The sequence below is a fragment of the Saccopteryx bilineata genome, chromosome 11 (assembly GCF_036850765.1).
Source record: "Saccopteryx bilineata isolate mSacBil1 chromosome 11, mSacBil1_pri_phased_curated, whole genome shotgun sequence".
In the NCBI taxonomy this organism is placed as follows: Eukaryota; Metazoa; Chordata; class Mammalia; order Chiroptera; family Emballonuridae; genus Saccopteryx; species Saccopteryx bilineata.
This window is the reverse complement of record NC_089500.1, coordinates 31,743,915-31,763,222: the sequence shown is the minus strand read 5'-3', so window position 1 is coordinate 31,763,222 and position 19,308 is coordinate 31,743,915. Positions and strand designations below refer to the sequence as shown.

General features: G+C 49.7%; 1 protein-coding gene across 5 annotated transcripts in view; it reads left to right on the top strand.

Moving 5' to 3' along the window:
* Positions 1–18,917, top strand: part of FHOD3 (formin homology 2 domain containing 3) — a 482,415-nt gene extending 463,498 nt beyond the window's left edge. For 3 of the 5 annotated variants that reach the window (XM_066246735.1, XM_066246733.1, XM_066246732.1), the window contains 4 exons: positions 93–116; positions 1,684–1,858; positions 6,334–6,495; positions 18,308–18,917. In XM_066246735.1, the coding sequence (XP_066102832.1) occupies positions 93–116; positions 1,684–1,858; positions 6,334–6,495; positions 18,308–18,390 (444 nt within the window). In that variant the 3' untranslated portion in view covers positions 18,391–18,917. The remainder of the gene's footprint in view (positions 1–92; positions 117–1,683; positions 1,859–6,333; positions 6,496–18,307) is intronic. The other 2 variants (XM_066246736.1, XM_066246734.1) reach the window with 1 other exon arrangement.
* Positions 18,918–19,308: the final 391 nt, after the last annotated feature.

Here is a 19,308-nt window from a genome sequence, read left to right as displayed (position 1 = left end):
GATATGACATGAGATGGTCTCATCTTTGCTGACTTCTGTGCCTTCTAAGAATCTCTTCTATCTCTCCCGTCCTGTCCTGTCCCCTCGGGTAGACTGATGAAGAGGATGAAGTTGAGGTACGACTCTTTATAAACATGAAGAATGCCGTGTTTGACCTTCCTTCTACAGGAGCGCTGTAGAGTCTAACCTAACATGAGCAGCATGAAGTGTCGGCACTGCTCAGTGCTCTAAGCCATGCATGGACGTTTGCTTGTCGGTTTCTGTGTGATCACTAACCTCCTTACATGAGTTCTGGTCATGCTGTGTGCCAACAACTGAGTGGCTAACTGCATTTTCCAAGATATCCCTACATCCCAGGCCCTGTCAAGAGTGACAGCTTCAGTGGACCTCTCTCTACTGCTAGAAAAGCAGGCAGAGAATTTTCCCTCCAGCTCTGTCTGAGCAGGAGTAAGGCCGGTAGACCATACTTGGCAACACAAATATGAGAAATGGACTCTCGAATAACCACAAAAGACCCCTAAAACCAAAGAGGAAGCGAGGTAGTGGCCATGTGCCAGACCATAGAAGTGACCAGCTGTGGGCAGCCTCTGACTTATGCCCATTTCCTCTCCTGGCACACCACTGCGTCTGGTGGGATTAGTGTGTGAGGCATGGGATGGCAGGGGCTCCTCCTCCTGGTCCTGGTGCAGAGGTCAGGACCAGAGTCCAAGTCTGAGCTGACTGGCTCTGGAAGACGCGGAGGGAACAGTACAGATGTACAGACCACAGCTGTGTCCTGGGCTCCCTGTTGCCATGACCGGGACACTGGATGCATAGAGGTGGCCTGGGATCCGTGGAGCTCCTCTTGTAAACGTGGATCTGACTCTCTCTGTTTCTTCGAGAGGTCGGGCACTGTGTGATATGGCCCAAATGACCTAGTATACCTCCTGTAATATATCTATGTCCTGAATCTTTGTTCAGCTGGAATTAGAGAATACTGTATACATGTAAAGCTTGTTAAAACAACTAGTAAGTTTCAGCATGAATTTCTGAGTCATGCTCTGATCTGGTCCCTGAAACCAACCCCCTAGGGGCCTTTGGCAAGTCACTTAACCTTGCAGGGTCTCAGTTTCCTTCTCTGTAAAGTGAGGTGGGTCTGGATATGGAAAAGCTCTTCCCAGCTCTTACTCTTGTGTAATGTTGTGACCAAATCCCACTTTTAAAATTCTGCTGTCATAAGTGATATATAAGAAAATGTTAACTGCTTTCTGACACTAAAGTTAAAAAACTTAAAAGCTTACTATATTTAATTAACACAGCCTATTTTGACTCTCATATGAGGGCTGTGGCGTGAGAAACGGGTTGGGTTTCTGAGTTCTTCACCGAGGTGATCCAGCCGCCCCTGCAGGCCCCCCGCGGAGGGAGTTTGCAGCCGGCCAGGAGACCTGCTAAGCGGAGGGATGGGTGTGGTCCCGCTGGAACCAGGGCTTTTCTTTCTGATAAAAGAACTTTCTGTGGACACAGATGTTTTGTCACTAGCTCATCCACAACCTCAGACTATCATAACAGATGTGTCTGCAGAATGCACACAAGCCAAAAAACACAGAGGAAGACAGACGAGGTTTCCCTCAACTCAATGTTTTATAAGCTTGAGTTGGCTTTTGGGAAGTCAACTGACGCCCTCCCCCTCCTTTGGTCTTGCAGTCCGGCAAATTCTCCGGCAGTTCTCCAGCACCTTCGAGCCAACCACAGGGCCTGAGCTATGCTGAGGACGCCGCTGAGCACGAGAACATGAAGGCTGTGCTGAAAACCTCGTCCCCGGCTGTGGAGGACACCACCCCGGTGCTGGGCGTCCGCGCGCGCAGCCGAGTGAGCCGAGGTACCTCCGGGCTGGGCAGGGCCCGACTTTGCAGTTAGCCACCCCATGGGGGCCCGGTCCCATCCCAGGATATAGATTACTGTGCCCAGGCAGTGGCTTCTATGGGCAGTCAGCTCCCCAGTGCTGATGTAACCACACTTTTCTTTACTCACCTCTGTGCCCACCTTCCACAGCTTCATCTCAGAAACAGACAGTCCCAAAAATATAACTTAATTCACACAAGAGGAATTATTGTTGTGAATGAATCCTCCTAGGTTAAATCAGGGATCAGCAAATACAGCCCCAAGGCCAAGTTTGGCTGGCCATGTGTTTTGTAAATAAGGACTTATTGAACACAGCCACCCCTACTTGTTTGTGTGTTATCTGTGGTGCTTTCCCTCTGTGGTGACAGAGCTGTGTGGCTATGACAGAGACTGCAGGGACCATAGAACCTCAAGTTTAAATACCTGGCTCTCTACATCAAAAGATTGCTGACCCCTAGACAAAAGCACTGTCCTTGTCTGCCTACTTAAACCCTGAAAGGCAGACAGGAAACTAAAACTTCAAGATAGTAAAAACAGATAAGTATATCCAGATTGGTTTCGTAAGTTGAAAGGGACTTATTTTAATTAAGAATTAAGATGCAGTTTTTGCCTGACCAGATGGTATTGTTCAGTGGATAGTATTGACCTGGTGTGCTGAGGTCCCAGGTTCGAAACCCCAAGGTCGCTGGCTTGAGTGCAGGCTCACCAGCTTGAGTGCAGAGTCGCTGGCTTGAGCTCAAGATTGCTGGCTTGAGCAAGGGGTCATTGGCTCGGCTAGGGCCCCCCCAGCCCCCATCAAGGCATACAGGATAGGCAACCAATGAACAACTAAAATGCCACAACTAAGAGTTGATTCTTTTCATCACTTTTCCTTCTTGTCTTTCTGTTTCTCTGACTCTCTCAATAATAATAATAATAATAACAACAATAATAAATTAATTAAGTTCAGTTTTCTTCTGAGAATGCTGATTTATGGCTCCCTGGTTTAGTTTGACTCAACACTGGCCTTCCTAAGTTACTTCACTGACCGCAGGATATGGCCGCATCATCTGTCCTGTTGTTTGAGGACCTCTGTGGTCTGGGCCTATCCTGTCTCTCAAATTTGGGGCTCACTCACCCCCACATGGTGGACATGCTCTGTGTCTCCCTGAGCCACCATGTTGCTCCTGCTGTCCCCTTCTCAGTCTATCCAGGCCCCATGCATCTCCCGGAGTCCACCTCCTCCCTGCTCCCGGAGTCTACCTCCTCCCTGCTCCCTGAGTCCACCTCCTCCCTGCCCTCTGAGTCCACCTCCTCCCTGCTCCCTGAGTCCACCTCCTCCCTGCTCCCGGAGTCTACCGCCTCCCTGCTCCCGGAGTCCACCTCCTCCCTGCCCCCTGAGTCCACCTCCTCCCTGCCCCCTGAGTCCACCTCCTCCCTGCTCCCTGAGTCCACCTCCTCCCTGCTCCCGGAGTCTACCGCCTCCCTGCCCCCTGAGTCCACCTCCTCCCTGCCCCCTGAGTCCACCGCCTCCCTGCTCCCGGAGTCCACCGCCTCCCTGCTCCCTGACTTGCAGGTCACTCTTTGTCTCTAGGCTTCGGTCTTGGCCCTTTAACAGGGCTTTTACTTTGATATGCAGCTTAGAGTACGCCAGAAGAGGGTCTATCTCCACTCACCCTGGCCCCACTTAAGACACAGATGACAATTAGAAAAGTATTACATCTTACTGTCTATAAAAGGCCTCCATTGCTCAGAACAGCCGAGAAATGACAGGTTAGAAAGTATGTAAACAAGGAGGACTACAAGAGAAGAAAATGGGGAAAGTTAGAAGGTGAAGAAAATAACTATCATTAAATGCTGAGCAGGAGAGACTGTCAGTCTAGACCAGGGGTAGTCAACCTTTTTATACCTACCGCCCCCTTTTGTATCTCTGTTAGTAGTAACATTTTTTAACCGCCCACCAGTTCCACAGTAAGGGTGATTTATAAAGTAGGGAAGTAACTTTACTTTATAAAATTTATAAAGCAGAGTTACAGCAAGTTAAAGCATGTAATAATAATTACTTACCAAGTACTTTATGTCGAATTTTTGCTAAGTTTGGTGGAATAAATCTTTATAAAACAACTTACTATAGTTAAATCTATCTTTTTATTTGTACTTTGGTTGCTCTGCTACCGCCCACCATGAAAGCTAGAACGCCCACTAGTGGTCAGTAAGGACCAGGTTGACTACCAGTGGTCTAGATGAAGCATAAAACAAGGATAAGAATAAAATAAAACAGCTTTGCAATGTTATGGGTTTGAGGGAATGGAACCATTTATACCCTGTGGTACTCAGAAAAGCCTCCGACACCCCAGGCATGGGGCTCTCTGTGCTTGGCAGCTCTTGCAGAATTTGTGTGCTGGACTGAACATGGCCACCAGGAAGACCAAGGAGAACATTAAGACCTGCATGGGGGTGACCCCAGACACCAGGGGTCTTGAGCCCTGTGCCTTGCAGGAAGCCAGCAAAGCGGGGTGAAAGCCATCAGGGAGATGAAGTCCAGTATCTTTACTGGAACATACAGGTTGTGCTAATTATTTTTAATAACTGTTTCTGACTTGAAAGGACAAAGAGAAGAAGATTTTTTTTCTGGGTTTATACAAAATAGGTTCATCTTCATGAGCTGATGAAAGGGATTAGGAAGGAGGGCTGTTCGGTCTCTCTGCACAGAGATGGCTGTTTCCAGGGGCACGTAGTTGGGAGTGGCAAGCGGCCAGTCCTGCTACCACAGCTAGACAACACCAAAGCTCTCTTTTAAAAGGCATCTGAGAGCTGAGAAAGGAAAGAGGAGTACGCAAACCAGAATCCCAGGGGAGCCGAGATGCCGCTCTAGGAGCACTTGCCATGTCCAGGCACAGGCTGTGCGTGGGGCTCGCCCCGAGCAGAGTGGTTCTGATGGTACAGAGAGCCACTTGCCATGTCCAGGCACAGGCTCTGTGTGGGGCTCGCCCTGAGCAGAGTGGTTCTAATGGTACAGAGAGCCGGCAGGACTCCCGTAGCCGTGGGAGCTGCCGTAAGGGGCCGCACGGTGGAGGAGCTCCAGACGCAGGCAGCTTTCTCCAAGAGGCTTCTGCTGAGCGCTGGGCAGCACGGGAGGCAGGGGCTGGGCTAGGAAGGCTGAAGGAAGCCGCCTGCAACCTTGAAGTTCTGAGGAAATAAGCAACAGTACTCACCTTCAACATATGCATACAGCTATATCAAGACAGAGGTGGGCTGAATCTGCCCCCCCCCCAAATGCTGTCTGGCCCCAGCACTGCACAGTATTTTACTGTGTCTGCCCAACAGAAAAAGGTGAAGCCTGAGGGGAAATGACACCAACTGTAGTCTCCTTTTTTTGTGTGTGTGACAGAGAGACAGAGAGGGGGATAGATAGGAACAGATAGACAGGAAGGGAGAGAGAGAGAAGCATCAATTTTTCATTGCGGCTCCTTAGTCTCCTTAGTTGTTCATTGATTGCCTTCTCATATGTGCTTTGATGAGGAGGGGCTACAGCAGAGCAGATGACCCCTTGCTCAAGCCAGTGACCTTGGGCTTAAAGCCAGCAACCTTTGGGCTCAAGCCAGCAACCATGGAGTCATGTCTATGATCCCACGCTCAAGCCAGCAACCCCATGCTCAAACTGGTGAGCCTGTACTCAAGCCATCGACCTCAGGGTTTTGAACCTGGGTCCTCTGTGTCCCAGTCCAATGCTCTATCCACTGTGCCACCACCTGGTCAAGCTTCTCATTCTTTTATTTACAAAGTCCAGTTAAAATTGTGAGCCAAGAGAAGAATGTGAAAATGTGACTGATAATATTGACAGATCCACTGGTGATCTAGGTGTTGAAAAGTTTCACCATTTTAAATGTTAAAGGCAGTAAAGGAAAATATAGACAAATTGGGTAATTCCGACAGACAGTTAAAATTTATAAAAAGAATCAAATGGTGGACCTTCTGGAACTGAAAAAGAAAATATCTGAAATAAGTAACTCATTGGATGGGTTTAAAGGCAGACTGGTCCCAGCAAAAGAAAGGGTTTGTGAATCCAAAGATAGATTAATAGAAAATGTAAAACTGAAGCAATCCAAGGAAAAGAAATACTAAGAAAACCTATGGAGGCATCCCATGGACTAAAAGCTCAAACTAAAGATAAAGATAAAATCTGTAAAATAGCCAAGCGTAGAAGTTAACAGACAGTGAAAGACAAGAACACAACTGTGTGCAAAGTGTTACAACGGAAGTGCCCCAAGTGCAGGTGTGTGTGAGGTCAGAGCCTGGAGGGCAGGGGTCACAGCGGTGCCCCTGGCCCTGTGGTGGGGACGGTGGGCACTCAGACCCGTCAGGCTCAAGCTCCCGGCTCGGCCCCGTCCCTGCTGCAGGAGCAGGGCTGTGTGTCGTCTTTGGTGCTTTCCTTCTCTCTGAGATCATCGCTCTCCCTGTTTAATTCGTCAGGATCCACCAGCTCATGGACTATGGGAACCGATGACTCGCCAAATGTCACGGATGATGCAGCTGATGAGATCATGGACCGCATCGTCAAGTCGGCCACCCAAGTGCCCAGTCAGCGAGCGGTGCCCCGGGAGCGGAAACGGTCGCGGGCTAACCGGAAATCTTGTAAGTGCCTTTGAGTTGGGGTGAGAGGCTCACTGCGCAGGTACCTGTCCTCCGGTTCTGTATGACCGGGAAGGGCAGAGACTCAGGGGGGCTCCGGTGCGTTGTCAGTAGTGCCTGGAGGGCCCACCGGTGTTCGTCAGCTGAAGGTGTCATACTTGGCAGTCAGTGTGGGCGTTTTGGAGAAGCAGTGCTGCAGTCTCCCCTGCCCAGCATTTGTCGTTTCTGTCCAGAACTCCTTCAATTCACTCTTTGTTCCTACAAAGGTCTGAAAGGCCCTTCCATGTGCTGGGCACGCAGGGGTGGGCTCAGGGCAGCCCACTGCCAAGCACAGACCTGCATGTTTTGTAGAGGCTGTATTTCTCCCCTCCCCCAGCCTCAGGGGCCACTTTCTGAGCTCGAGGTGGTTCCCCCAGGGCTTTGCTGCTGCCTGTGAACACGCTCAAGGTGAAAACCAGGGATTTCATGGTCATTCGGATGCTTAAAATATTTAACGGTAGCCTAAGCTGACCAATGTTTTCGCTTTTTTCCTACCAAAGGATGCTTAAAATATTTAATGTTAGCCTAGGCTGACCAATGTTTTTGCTTTTCTTTTTCTATCAAATGAGGATTCAACGGAATCAGAGCAACTGCCTTCTCCTTTAGTTGGAGCCTGACCCCTGCCCCTGCCCTGAGTGCTGGGTGTAGCGTTGCCTCTGTAGACACCGTGCCAGGGTTCTCCTGAGTCCTTTGATAGCACTTGCATTTGCTGTGTCCCTTGCATGTGTCAAGAGAAAGCTCAGCCCGCAAGCTTTGGTCACACAGTGGCAGCTTGAGTCTTGACTGGCTCTGTTTCCTGGAATAAAGGGTGATGAGTAGGGAAGGGATTTATGTTCTTACAAGAAGGAGGGCTGATTGCCTCCCCATGTCCTGACTCCCAAAAGTGACAGGAGAGTGAGTCCAAGTAGGCAAGGAGTTCAGTCAGACTCGGAGAGCTCCCAGTGGTGCCAACCTTCAGGGTCACACAGGCTGTGATTGGGTTTGAGCTGCGTACATTGGACCCCAGGATTTTGTGTGACCCATCGGCACACTTGTTTCTAGGGTAAAGGACACCAAACCAAATTGCTGCCGACTCTTGGACACTGTTCATTTTATACGGTCTGCTTTCATTTCTGATGGAGACTTCTTCCCAGACAGGAAAGTGGCATGTGACATCTGCACCGGAGAGAAGCAGGGCTTCTCAACCTCCAGAGCTGGGGGCGGTGGGGGGGGAGACAGTTTTCATTTAGCACGACGGGCAGCTGACGGTCTGTGTTTGCCACGCTCCTGGATGAGGTCAGTGCTGCTGGTCCTGGGTCCACTCTGAGTGACAAGGCTCCTGAGCTGTGGCTCTCAGCAGTGGCTGCACCTCAGAACCTTCTGCCAAGTGTTGAACGCTGCAGGTGTCTGAAAGCACCCAGGCCAGCCACTTCAGAGCCTCTTGGAGCCCCGCCCTGCCCCTTGGGCGATGAGTGGCAGGAGGAGGAGGAGGAGGGCTTTCCCTCCACCCTGCCCCTTGGGTGATGAGTGGCAGGAGGAGGAGGAGGGCTCTCCCTCCACCCTGCCCCTTGGGTGATGAGCGGCAGGAGGAGGAGGAGGGCTTCCCCTCCACTGTGTGTGTCCCTGCCACACTCTCGCCATTTTTTTTAAATGGAAAACTATCACTGAGGGAGACATCTTCAGGAATATATCTGTGGGCTCCAGCATCAATATCTAAGGCCTTTACGTCTATTCTTCCCAGCACTTTGCTATGTCCTGGTGCTGCGGTGAAGTCTTTGCCAGTCTCCTAGTGAACCAGTGTAAGAACTTGGCTATGGGCTTGCTACTCAGACACTAGGGCATCTCCTGGAGGCTGGTTAGAAACATATCCATGAGGACCCCCAGCACAACTGATTCAGAATCTGCATTTAACAAGATGTCCAGGTGACGCATGGGCACAGTGAGGTGCAGCAGCCCTCGATGTGAGGCCTGGGTGGAACTGTGGGGCCTCAGGGGTGCACATCTTCCACGGCAAACTCCTCTCCTGGGACATGGGGCTCGTCCGCACTCCCCACCCTGCGTGCTGCCACTCGGGGCTCCAGGCCAGTGTGGCACTTCTCTTCCTGCGTGGCTGAAGGGGTGAAAGGTCATTTCCTTGGGGTTTTAGCTGACTTTTTCTTGCATACTAGGAAGGCTGAGTTGAGTCTCTTCCATTTGTATCTCTTTTGTGGATGGCTTGTCCATATAGTGTGTCTGTGTTTCTCTTGCTATTTTTCATAAGAAATCTTTTTCTAAAATAGATTTATTTAATGAAGCTTATGAAAGGCTTTTGGAGATCTTCAGTAGATTATCTTCAGTGTTTGCCCTTTATTGCCTTCCTGTTAGTTATTTCAATAAACCGGAAACCAGATGGTAGAAACCCTGTACCCAGTCACCCCTGGTCTTGCTACAGTGTGGAACCTCAGCGCAAGAATCACTCCTGGGAGAACCTTGGAAAAGCATATGGGGGTGGGGGTGGGAGGAAGAAACAAAGGGAAAGGGGGTAGAGAAAGGATGCCAGGCCAGGGAGTGCCCTCACCGAGGTGGGCAGGGTTGGGCCAGGCACGTCAGAAAAAGAGACTGCATGAGACAGTGGCCTGGCCAGTCCCAGAGTCCCAGGGAACGCACTCCTGCAGGTTGCACGCCTGCATTGGCAGAGAGTGTTGGCCCTGCCCTCTGGTCTAGAGAACCAGATTCTTACAGAAACACATAATGTCACTGGGACAATCACACAGCCATAATTAATTTTCCTCTTCAATCTGGCCAGAGAGATATTTTGCCTGTTTTTGTTGTTGACATAAAATAATATCCTTTGGTATCGTTTCCATTCCAATCTTATGCAAAACAGCCGTCTATTCTTTTTATTTAGCCAAACGCATTTCATCCTGTGATGCAGTTACTGCAACAAGAATAGCACTGTCTGTATGTAAATGTTGATCTGTAACAGGTTTAATTTATTAGTAATTGCACAATCCACAGAAATTTAAGACAGAGAAAGTTACTTTGATTTCCATTTAAAGGGGTGATAAACTCCAGCTTTTCACAAGCGCTTAAAGGAATAAGAAAAGAAATAATTTACAAAATCAACATGAAGTTTTGCCTTTTGGGTCCCTCCGCAAAACCACACTGAGTTTTATTTGATGGTTTAATGGGGGCAATGAGGCAAGTGGGTAATGAGTAACTGACATATTTGGGCTATAACTCATTTGGCCAAAGACAGTAACAGTCCAGCTATTGCAGAAAACTAAACAGAATCCATCCCATAACCTAGAAATTTATGACCTGCCAGCCACTTGAGGATCCTCTGAACAAATTAAATGTCTGCTTTCCTGTTCGGTGCTGGTGGCCAGGCCACACCAAATGTCTTGCTCAAGCCTGACAAATGTAGTCACTTGAGACACACCAGGGGCATCTTTATCGATTTGCAGGTTCCCATGGCTCAGTTCTGTTGCTTTTCCAGCTGGTGCTATCAGGGTCTCATTATATAAAACATTTCGAGTTGTCCACTTGAGTTCTAGCCTGTGCAGCGGTTGATCCAACACACCTCGTGTGTTCCCCAGAGTCTAGCCAAGACTTGCCAATCGGCCGCTGCGTCTGACCGAGGGAGAACGTTCTCTGAGCTTTTTGGTTTTGTTTTGTTTTTCTGCTTTTGTTTTTCTTTTCATCATATTGGGTCAGGTATTTTGTCCCAGAGCTGTTTGTTCTTTTAGGCCTCGTGGATGTTGGCCTTCCCTAGAAAACCCTGAAGCTAACTGGCCCTTGAGGCATCATTATGGGTGTAATTCTGCGGGATGGGCCCTCGTGCCTGGGTGCAGAGGGGGCCCCTCCCCAGGGCTCTTTTCTCCTGGACCCATCTTGAGAAGAGGGTCTCCACCCAGCTGGCTGCCTGCATGTGGCCACTAGCCCGGAAGGTCATGGAACAGAGCGGGGACTAGGGACTCAGCGCTGCCTTCTCTCTGTTACCAGGGGCGTGCCAAGGTTGAGAGAGGCAGGTGCCCCTCTCTGCTGAGTTCCCTCCAAGGGAGAGTCTGGGCCCCGCCTGTGATAATGACCATGGAATTGTGGGCTCACAGCTATATTTCTCTAAAGATGTGACCACTTTGATGTGACCTGCACGTAATCAACTAATCTCTTAGTGAAGTAGTATCATAAGGTTGGATACCCTTACAAGAACAGCTTCTCGGTGGGCAGAGCCAGGGGTGCAGTTCCAGGGCCTGCTGGGAACGGAACGCAGAGAACTCAGACTTTACGTCCTCCCCTCACACATGACCCCCCACCCCCCGCACAGTGTGCCTCTTGTGAGGTCCCCGTTCGGTCCTCTCACAGGGCACCAGGCATAGTAAACGTTGATTTGCTATAACTAAAACCTCATCTCTGCTGTAGAATATTGAGGAATGTAGCCATCCTATCTAAGAAGTAAACTTTCATGGAGAAAGAGAATGATTGAATCTGAGCAGTTATTGAATCTGTTTTGGAAAAAAAACATGATTTATGCCTCACAAAATATGAGATTCAACCCTAGATCTAATCAGTACACAGTTTAGTTGTCTCTACTTTTCCAAAGTGGTATTTGAAAATACGAGGAATTTTCCCACTAACCTCATTTTTAAAAAATTCTTCTGCATTTTATTTAAATAGTTCTTCCTTACTTACCATGAACCAATTTCATATTTATATAAAATTTATATTTATAGGGCAAGATAACAGTGCCAATAGGCCAGAGGCCTTAAAATTACTGCTCTTGCGATAAGTAAAGTAAGATGTTGGCAAGAACTAACGTTTCCTCCATCCAACTTCTGTCTTCTCAACAACAGTGTCGTTACTGTTTACTCAGCACCCAATCATTCTTTGAACTCACTAAAGCTGGTCTGATCCCTCCACTGAAGACGGCTGAGGGTGCCCACACACGTGTGCAGGGCACAGAACAGGAGAGCAAATAGGACAAGTCCACGTGAGAACCAGGTGCCGGGCTGAGAGTCGGTAGCTCTTGAGGGTGGCTGAGGGCCTGAGTGAGTTGTGCCTCCGGCTGCAGGAGTGGAGGGGCCAGAACAGGAGGGAGCTGACAGCGGCTCTCTGGTTCTCTGGGACCTACTTTAAGCCTGTAGTGGGTTTTGAGGTGTTTTCCCTGGAAAAGGAAGAAGGGAAGTGAGGAAGGCCTTTGCAGCCTCTGCTCTGCATGGGGAGGGCCCTGCAGGCAGGGGTATGTGGAGGCAGGAGAGGGGCTCGGAAGGGGGAAAGTGGGGAAGGGAATAGAGGAAGGACCTGCTTAGAGTCTAGGAAGGAGGGAGAAAAATGAGGTCCAAACCAGAGCAGAAGCTATCAAAACTGTACACAAACCCCGAATCATCAGGGCCCTGGAAGCAGGTCCAGAGCAGGGGTGTGCAGACCTGGCTTCCGAGCCCAGGGGTAGGAGCAGCCCGGTGCCCCGAGCCCCGAGCCCCGAGCCCCGAGCAGGGCCGGGTGGAGGCCGAGACTCCAGGGTGGCAGGGAGCTGAGGGAGGTGCCTGACAGTTGGGGAGCCAATGGGGGAAGAGTTTGGAAGTGTCTCACGGAGTGAATGGCCTTCTGGTAGTTTTCTTTTCAGCCCATTCGCCTCCCCCTTACTGGAAACAGCACATTGAAAGGAGGCTGGCTCGGGTGTTCTTCACCATGTCTGTCTGGGTGCCAGGCACCCGTTTGGCCCAGAGAGGAGGGAGAATCAGTAGAAAGAGGAACCTGAGAGCCTGTCCTTCCTCCTCCGAGAGCTGTTCTGAGGACAGACCAGGGGTCCCCGTCCGGGGGCTCTGGGAGGTGCCGAGCGCCTCGCCGAGAGAAGGCTGTGGTGTTCCTGTTGCCTTTGCTGCCAAGTCCAACATCAGTTTCAAAGCTCAGGAATTCACAGATCAGAGAAGGACTGGGTCCTCCATGAATTACTTGTCCTCACTGAACCCCAGTCTTCTTCGATACAGTGAGGGCAGTCGTGCCAACCTCCAGGGGCAGTTGTGAGGTTTAAGTGAGGCACCTGTGGCGGGTTCCCACTGCCCTCTCTCTTTTCCATGCTCTGTGATATTGCTGCTCAAAGCTCCCAAACCTGGTGGCAATACAAAGCTGCCTGCAGGTGCTTGGGGGCTGTTGTGTACAAGTCGCAAGAAAGTCTGTGCCCAGAAACAACACCTCCCCAGTCGGCACTCTGCCACCTCGCCCACCTCATTCCCTGCGGGCCCCTGTCCACGCCACGTGGCCTGCTCTGATTGGTAGCCCAGACCCGTCCTCACCTCTCCTTTTATCCCCAGGAGATGCTGGTGTCATGGGCCTGCACCTGTGCGCCAGAGGCTGCATGGTCAGCGTGGCACTTGTCTAGTACTGTTGTGACACCCCGAGGAGAACGGAAGAGCTGGACCGCATTGGAAAGGGGGAAGGCTGTTCTGTCTGGTGCAGCGCTTGAAATGGTGCTGGAAACTCGAGTCTGTGGGCCCAGAGCCGCCTTCTTTCTTACTGCAGACTTCCCAAGTTGATGTCGGTTCTCCCAGAGATCAATGAAGAGAACGTGTTTGATCTGTTTCCTCTCAAGCCACGCACCACCCTCTCCCTTCCCTCCCCCATAACAAGACTCTTATGAGGCAGCTGGCTTTTGCCTTTGAACTGGCTGCTTTCTCTTCAGGGCCTACCTAGGAACCAAAGAGATTTCTGGGGAGCCCCGGATGTGAAGGTAGCCACGGGTGTGGGAGGGCAGTGTGACGGGAGCCGAAACCGTTGTGAGACCGGGGTGATAGAAAACACCTGCTATCTTCAGTATTTCCAAGAGACATTTCAGCTTGAGTGACCTAAACTCTGCTACTTCAACCCTGTCACCACAAAGGCCATCGCCTTCCTGAGGGCCCGCCTTTCCCTGTGTCTCAGTCCCATTGGCAGGGATTTAAGTCAGGGACCCCAAACCTGGCTGCCATTGGATCTCCTGAGAAGGCTGTTTGGAGCATGCGGTCCTCTTCCTGCATGTCAGGGCTGAGTCTAAGAAGTCAAGTTTAAACCAGTGAAGTTTGAAAACCTTGGCTTATTGTTGTTCAAGTTTCATTTTTTTAACTTTTTCTTTTGAAAAAATAAAAAGATACTAACAAAAAAGTTGCAAAAATAGCACAGAGAATTGCCTTATATACTTGACCCAGCTTTCCCTAATGTTAACACTTTGCATGGTATAGGACAGTTTATCTAAACGAAGACATTAACACTGGCACAGTACTATTAACTGAACTGGTGGCTTGATTCAGATTTCACCAGTTTTTCCACCAACATCCTCTTTCTGTTCTATGATCCTACATTGCCCTGAGTCACCATGTCTCCTCCTGTCTGTCTGTGGAGGACATTTCATGACCTTGACACTTTCAAAAGGTACTGGTCAGTTATTTTGTAGAATGTATGTCAATTTAGGAAACCTCTGCTTTTAATGGAAGAGGATTTTATATGCTTAAAAAAAAGATGGAGGGTGGAAATAAGGAAAATACCTCAGATGGTTAAATAATTGATGTTGATGAAAATCAAAACCCCACTCCAATTCTAACATCAAATCACTAAAAACTCTACACATTAAACCAGTTTCCTACATTCAGACCAAAAGGCATGATGAGACGTGATATTTTCTCCACTCGGCAGACAAGTCCTTCGAGGAACAAGGAGAGCATAAGAGGACAGTTGTGAGTGGAGCAGGGCTGGGTGTCCCCAACCACAAGACATATGCGCGTCAGACACCTTGAAGTTCCGATATTAGTCCCTATATTCTAGACACGCTGTTCTCAGTATACTTCGTAGAAAATCTTTTTTATTTTTTTCTTACGTTGGTTGATTTTAGAGAGAAGGAAGGGAGAGGGAGGGAGAGAGAAAAGCACTCATTTGTTGTTCCACTTATTTGTGCATTCATGGGTTGCTTCCTGTATGTGGCCTGACCGGGGATTGAACCTGCAACCTTTGTGTTTTGGGGCAATGCTCTAACCAACTGAGCTAACCAGCCAGGACCTTGGTAGAAAAACTTTAGAATCTTAGAGATTACCAAAAAGCAATTTATTTCCATTGTTTGATATTACATGCAAAAAACAAACAAAAAATCTGTCAGTGACCCACAGGTGAAGGAGCACGAGTGGAGTTCTGTCACCTGAATTAAACCCGGTGCATTTGGCATCTGTGTGAAAGATGGTGAGTGGGTGCCCGGCCAGGCTTCCGCGGGGCACAGCTGTTTCCAGGGGGGGCTGAGTCAGACGTTCTGTGTCCGGTCCTTCTCTGCCACTTACTGTGTGTGCTTGCACCGTGGGCTCGATCTCTGCCTTTTGCTCACTTAGTGGAGAGATGCAGTACCCATCTCACAGGCTTTCTGCAAAGATCAAATGAAATAATCCACGTTCCGGCTAGTAAATTATGGCCGCCATTGCCAATCTTCTCAGATTTAAGTCATTCTAGCAGAGAGTCACCTGAGAACACCTGTAGGATTAACATTTGTTTTTAATTCTAGGAAGGGGGCAAATGAGAAAAAGAACGTAGGTTTTGTCTGAGTCCCCAGACACCCCTGCACTGCATGTTGACACAGAGGCACCCCTGAGTCAGGTCCCACTGCTGTCAATGCTGCGTGAGAGCCATCGCCAATGCCTGAGGCAGAGTGACCGCTGGTGCCAGCAAAGTGACCCGCAGCATCTGTGGAAGAGCTGCGAGGCGGGCAGGGGTAAACATTTCCACGGTCTGCTCTCTGTTGAGCAGCTGTGAGGAGGGGAGGCAGTGGCATGTGACAGGCTGGGTAGCTGCAGCCAGAGCATTCAAGTGGCAAGTAGGAAAGGGGAACGGAGAGGGCCCAGACCTTATCTTACCAGAGGGAAGCCAGTCCCCCCACCTCCAGCGCTTAAATCTCCTCTGTGTTTCTATTGTGAAAGCCCCACATCCTGCCAGCCCCCGGTTGCTGGTCCCCTCATCCTCTTATGTCCCCAGCCCATTTTTGCTTTCTGGGGTGAGAGCCAACTCCCTCTCTGGACAGGGTTGGCTGACTTCTCACAGCAGGTCCCTGTCAGCCCCTGTCTGCATGACTGCAGTACTTGGCTCAAGTAACGTTTGCTGAATGAATGAGTGAGCTGATGAGCCGACAGCTGGATGAACGGACACCCAGAGAGCCCTTTCCCTGCATGATTTGAATTGGGGTACGAAACTGATATTAACTGATTGCCTTCCTTTCACACCTTCTTTAAGTGGTAACATGAATTTACTTCAACTATTTAACAAAGGAAAGATTCAAATTTTTAAAGTCTGTAGATGGGGGACTAATATATTTATGTTTATAAAGGGGTTGTTATAGTCATTATTTACTATGTTTATTATGACAGAATTTGTCGGAATTGTCATGAAGGCCTACAGGAAGTACGATTCGATAGATGGGACAGATTTTTCTAGGAAGACTCATTTCTCAAGGACACATCTGGCAAGCAAAGGGAAACATACTGGCTTTTCCCTGCAGCAGAGAACGCATAGCCCATGCAGGAGGGGTGTGGGAGGGTCCCAGGGGTCTGGCCCATCGACACTGTGAGTACAGCATGATGCTGAAGTCAGCCCCTGGGTAGCCAGGCAGTGAGGCTGACGAAGCACCAGTGAGCTCTGCTCTGTGCTCTGAGCCTGTCCCAGTTGGGCTGGCCCAGGGCCCATATCCATCCATCATTGCACATGCTGTCAGGTGCCAGGGTTCTGATTCAAGTATTCACTTGAACCAAACTCTACAGTTACAGGACTAAAACAAACGTGTGACCAGAAGTGTTAAAGCAGCATTCAAATGCCCTCATGGGCAAAATGCCCACCAGGCCGTGGAGTCTTCTCTGCATTTGGCCAAGCATGTTTACCTAAGAGGTGCAAGAGCATGGTCCACAGACACACGTCCATGCTGCCTTCTGCAGCTAACGGAATTGAAGTGTCCTGCTAGGGCAGCATGGACTTCTTCGGGCAGAGCTTTGCATCTTGGATAAGAGGTCTTAGTAGTCCTTTTCAAGAATGAGAAGTATTTTATCTTGTTTTCTGCCATTAAAATTATCTTTCTTTAACAAATACTTGAAGGAGTGTTTAAAGGACATAAAAGGTTATTACAAACTAGTATTTTTATTGCTGCCCCATAGAACAAATTCCATTACTCAATTAAATGCAGTCTGCCTCCAGCCAAAGCTCTGGAGCCAAACGTTTTGTCTGGATGGGTTAGACACTCAGTCTGGAGCCCGGCTGGGGTGGGGGAGGGGGAGCCCGTGCGGGAGCAGCTGCAGATGGGCAGCTTGGGGGCCCAGGGCTGGGCCTCGGAATGCGGTGGTGTGTGACTCTGGCATGGTGCAGGTGTTTGAGTCTCTGTGAAAACCCGCACTTGATGTCTGTGAGCCTTGCAGAAGTGTGCTGATTCTCTGAGTGAAGTACTGAGCACACAATAGGTTCTCCATAAAATTTGTTCATTGACCAAATTCATGGATTAGGTGTTGGGCCCTGTTCAAAATGTTGATTCCTGGGAGAAAAGCAACCACTTATTAATCAATATTAGCCCCTTTGCATTCTACCACGGGCACAGATGCTTCAGACTTTGTCCACAGGCGAAGAGGGCTGTTCCCCAGGGGATGATGGGAGATGTGGAGTCTGGGGCATCGCTTGCAGACAGAGGAGGTGGGGCCCTGGACTCTGGGGAGACCCCAGAGGAGGCTTCAGAGAAACAGGCCATGGTCCCAGAGTGGATTCAGGGAATGGGGTCTGGCAAGGAAGGATGGGAAGACACCAGCAGTGAGCTCTACTTCCTCCACGTTCTGACCAAGGACCTCCCTGATCAGCTCAGGGACGCTGGCTGATTGAAGCTTTAGGATGGAAGGTAGGCTAAACATAATTTATAAATTAAGGGACATGTAATTAGGCTACCTTTCAGTGGAAAGGCCTCGTCTTGGAAGAGGCAGCTGTCTCCTCTTTCACCTCATCCAGCCTTTGTTTTGATGTCAAAACTGATCCACTCTGAACAATGGGAAAACCCATAATGCCAAGCTACAGGGAAGCCAATGCGAGTCAGTGAAACATGAGTGTTCTTCCGAAGACCAGTTATAAGCCCCGGCGAAGGGGATCATTGGTTCTTTTTCAAGTGACAGGAGGGGAGATCATTGGTCCTTCTTGAGCCTTGTGTGCAGCACAGAGAATATCCACCACATCCTCCCGGTTTAGCAGTTAGCCTCTTGGCATCCAGTCTGCAAGGAATCCTGGTTATTCTCTCTCAAGGCTCTTTGATGAGTTGAGACGAAGACCCACGAGGCTCACAGAGACTCATCCTGACTGCTGCTCCTTGCCCTGGGTCCTCAGCATCTTGCTCTGTAAGGCCATGGACTCTTGGTTATGTTCCCATGAGTGGGGTTACCTTCCCTAATTTGCAGTGCTGGGACTCACATCTTCCTATGCTCTGTAATTGCTTCTCCAGCTCGGATCCGTCCCCTGTGCTCGTCAAAGGCTGTGCTCTCAGCACGCCATCTGCACTTCTGCAGTGCTCAGAAGTTGTGTAAGGATGGCCTCTTTCCCCTTCTTCCCTTATAAGCCCCGTCGGCTGTGCCATCCTCAGGTCAGCCTCTTGCAGCCCCAAGATTTCCCCTGCCCTGGCAGATAGATGACCAAGGCACTTCAGCAGGAGCAGAAGGGGACTGAGCCTCTGTGAGCCCTGTGACTCGTCCCCTGGGGGACCTTACGGGTAGGGGGCTATTGGACCAAATTCCGTATGCCTGGCTGCTAATACCTCCTTCCCTTCTCCTCCCTTTGCGATCTGCTTATACCACCACAGTGCGAAGGACCCTGAAGAGCGGCCTGACTCCGGAAGAGGCCAGAGCCCTGGGCCTGGTGGGCACCTCGGAGGTGCAGCTGTGACACCGCGGGCACCCTAGGAAGTGTGCCCGAGTGGAGTGCGCGCTCCTGCTGGACACCTCCCCTCCAGCGGGCAGCCAGGAGGCTCCACATTAACATCTGAGGTTTCGGAAAGGGAGTGCCCATTTCCGTGCGTCCCTGCGTGGCTGGCTGGCACGCTGGGCACTGAAGTGGATCTCGGGGCCTCCTTCACGTACTTTCTCCATTGTGTCAGCTGTGTTTCTCTTGTTTCTTCGACACGTGGTTGTAGTAGTTCCCAAGTGTGACGCCTTCTCTGTGCAAGGAACAGTCCTTTCAAGGAGCAGTTCACTTCCGTCACAGTTACAATGGTCATATGAGGCCATTGGATTAGATTCACAGACTGGGTCTCTCCGCAACACCAACATATCCAGATGTAAACTCCAAAACTGTACACAAAAGAAAGCACAGATTGTTTACCAGTTGTGGATTTTAGATGTATTAAATGTTTATATGAATTCATAAATGTACACCATGTTTCAAATACTAAATAAATAGAGTTTAATGTCATAACCAGACATTTTTATTCTCTTGGCTGTCTGACTTTAAATAGCTCCACAGACCTGCCTGCCTCCTTCCAAATCAGCAAGACCTCTCTCCTCAGGCTCATCAGAAGGCCCGTCTCAGCGTGGCCCCCAGGCCTTGGGGGTTCCGCTTTTGGCTATAGATGAGGAGCCCTGAGGACGCGCTCTTTGGAAGCCCTGATTAATTAGGCTCCAGGCAGTCTGCAGGACATGCTAGCAATAACCTTACCCACATGCTCTGTTTTGCTCCAGCGAGATACGGAGGCGAAAGTTAGAGTAGCGTTTAAAAATCCGAACCACTCTGCAACTCACTCACTTGCCTCTTTATATAAAAATGCATTTTCTCAAAAAATTTACTAAGTCACCAAAACAAAATGGA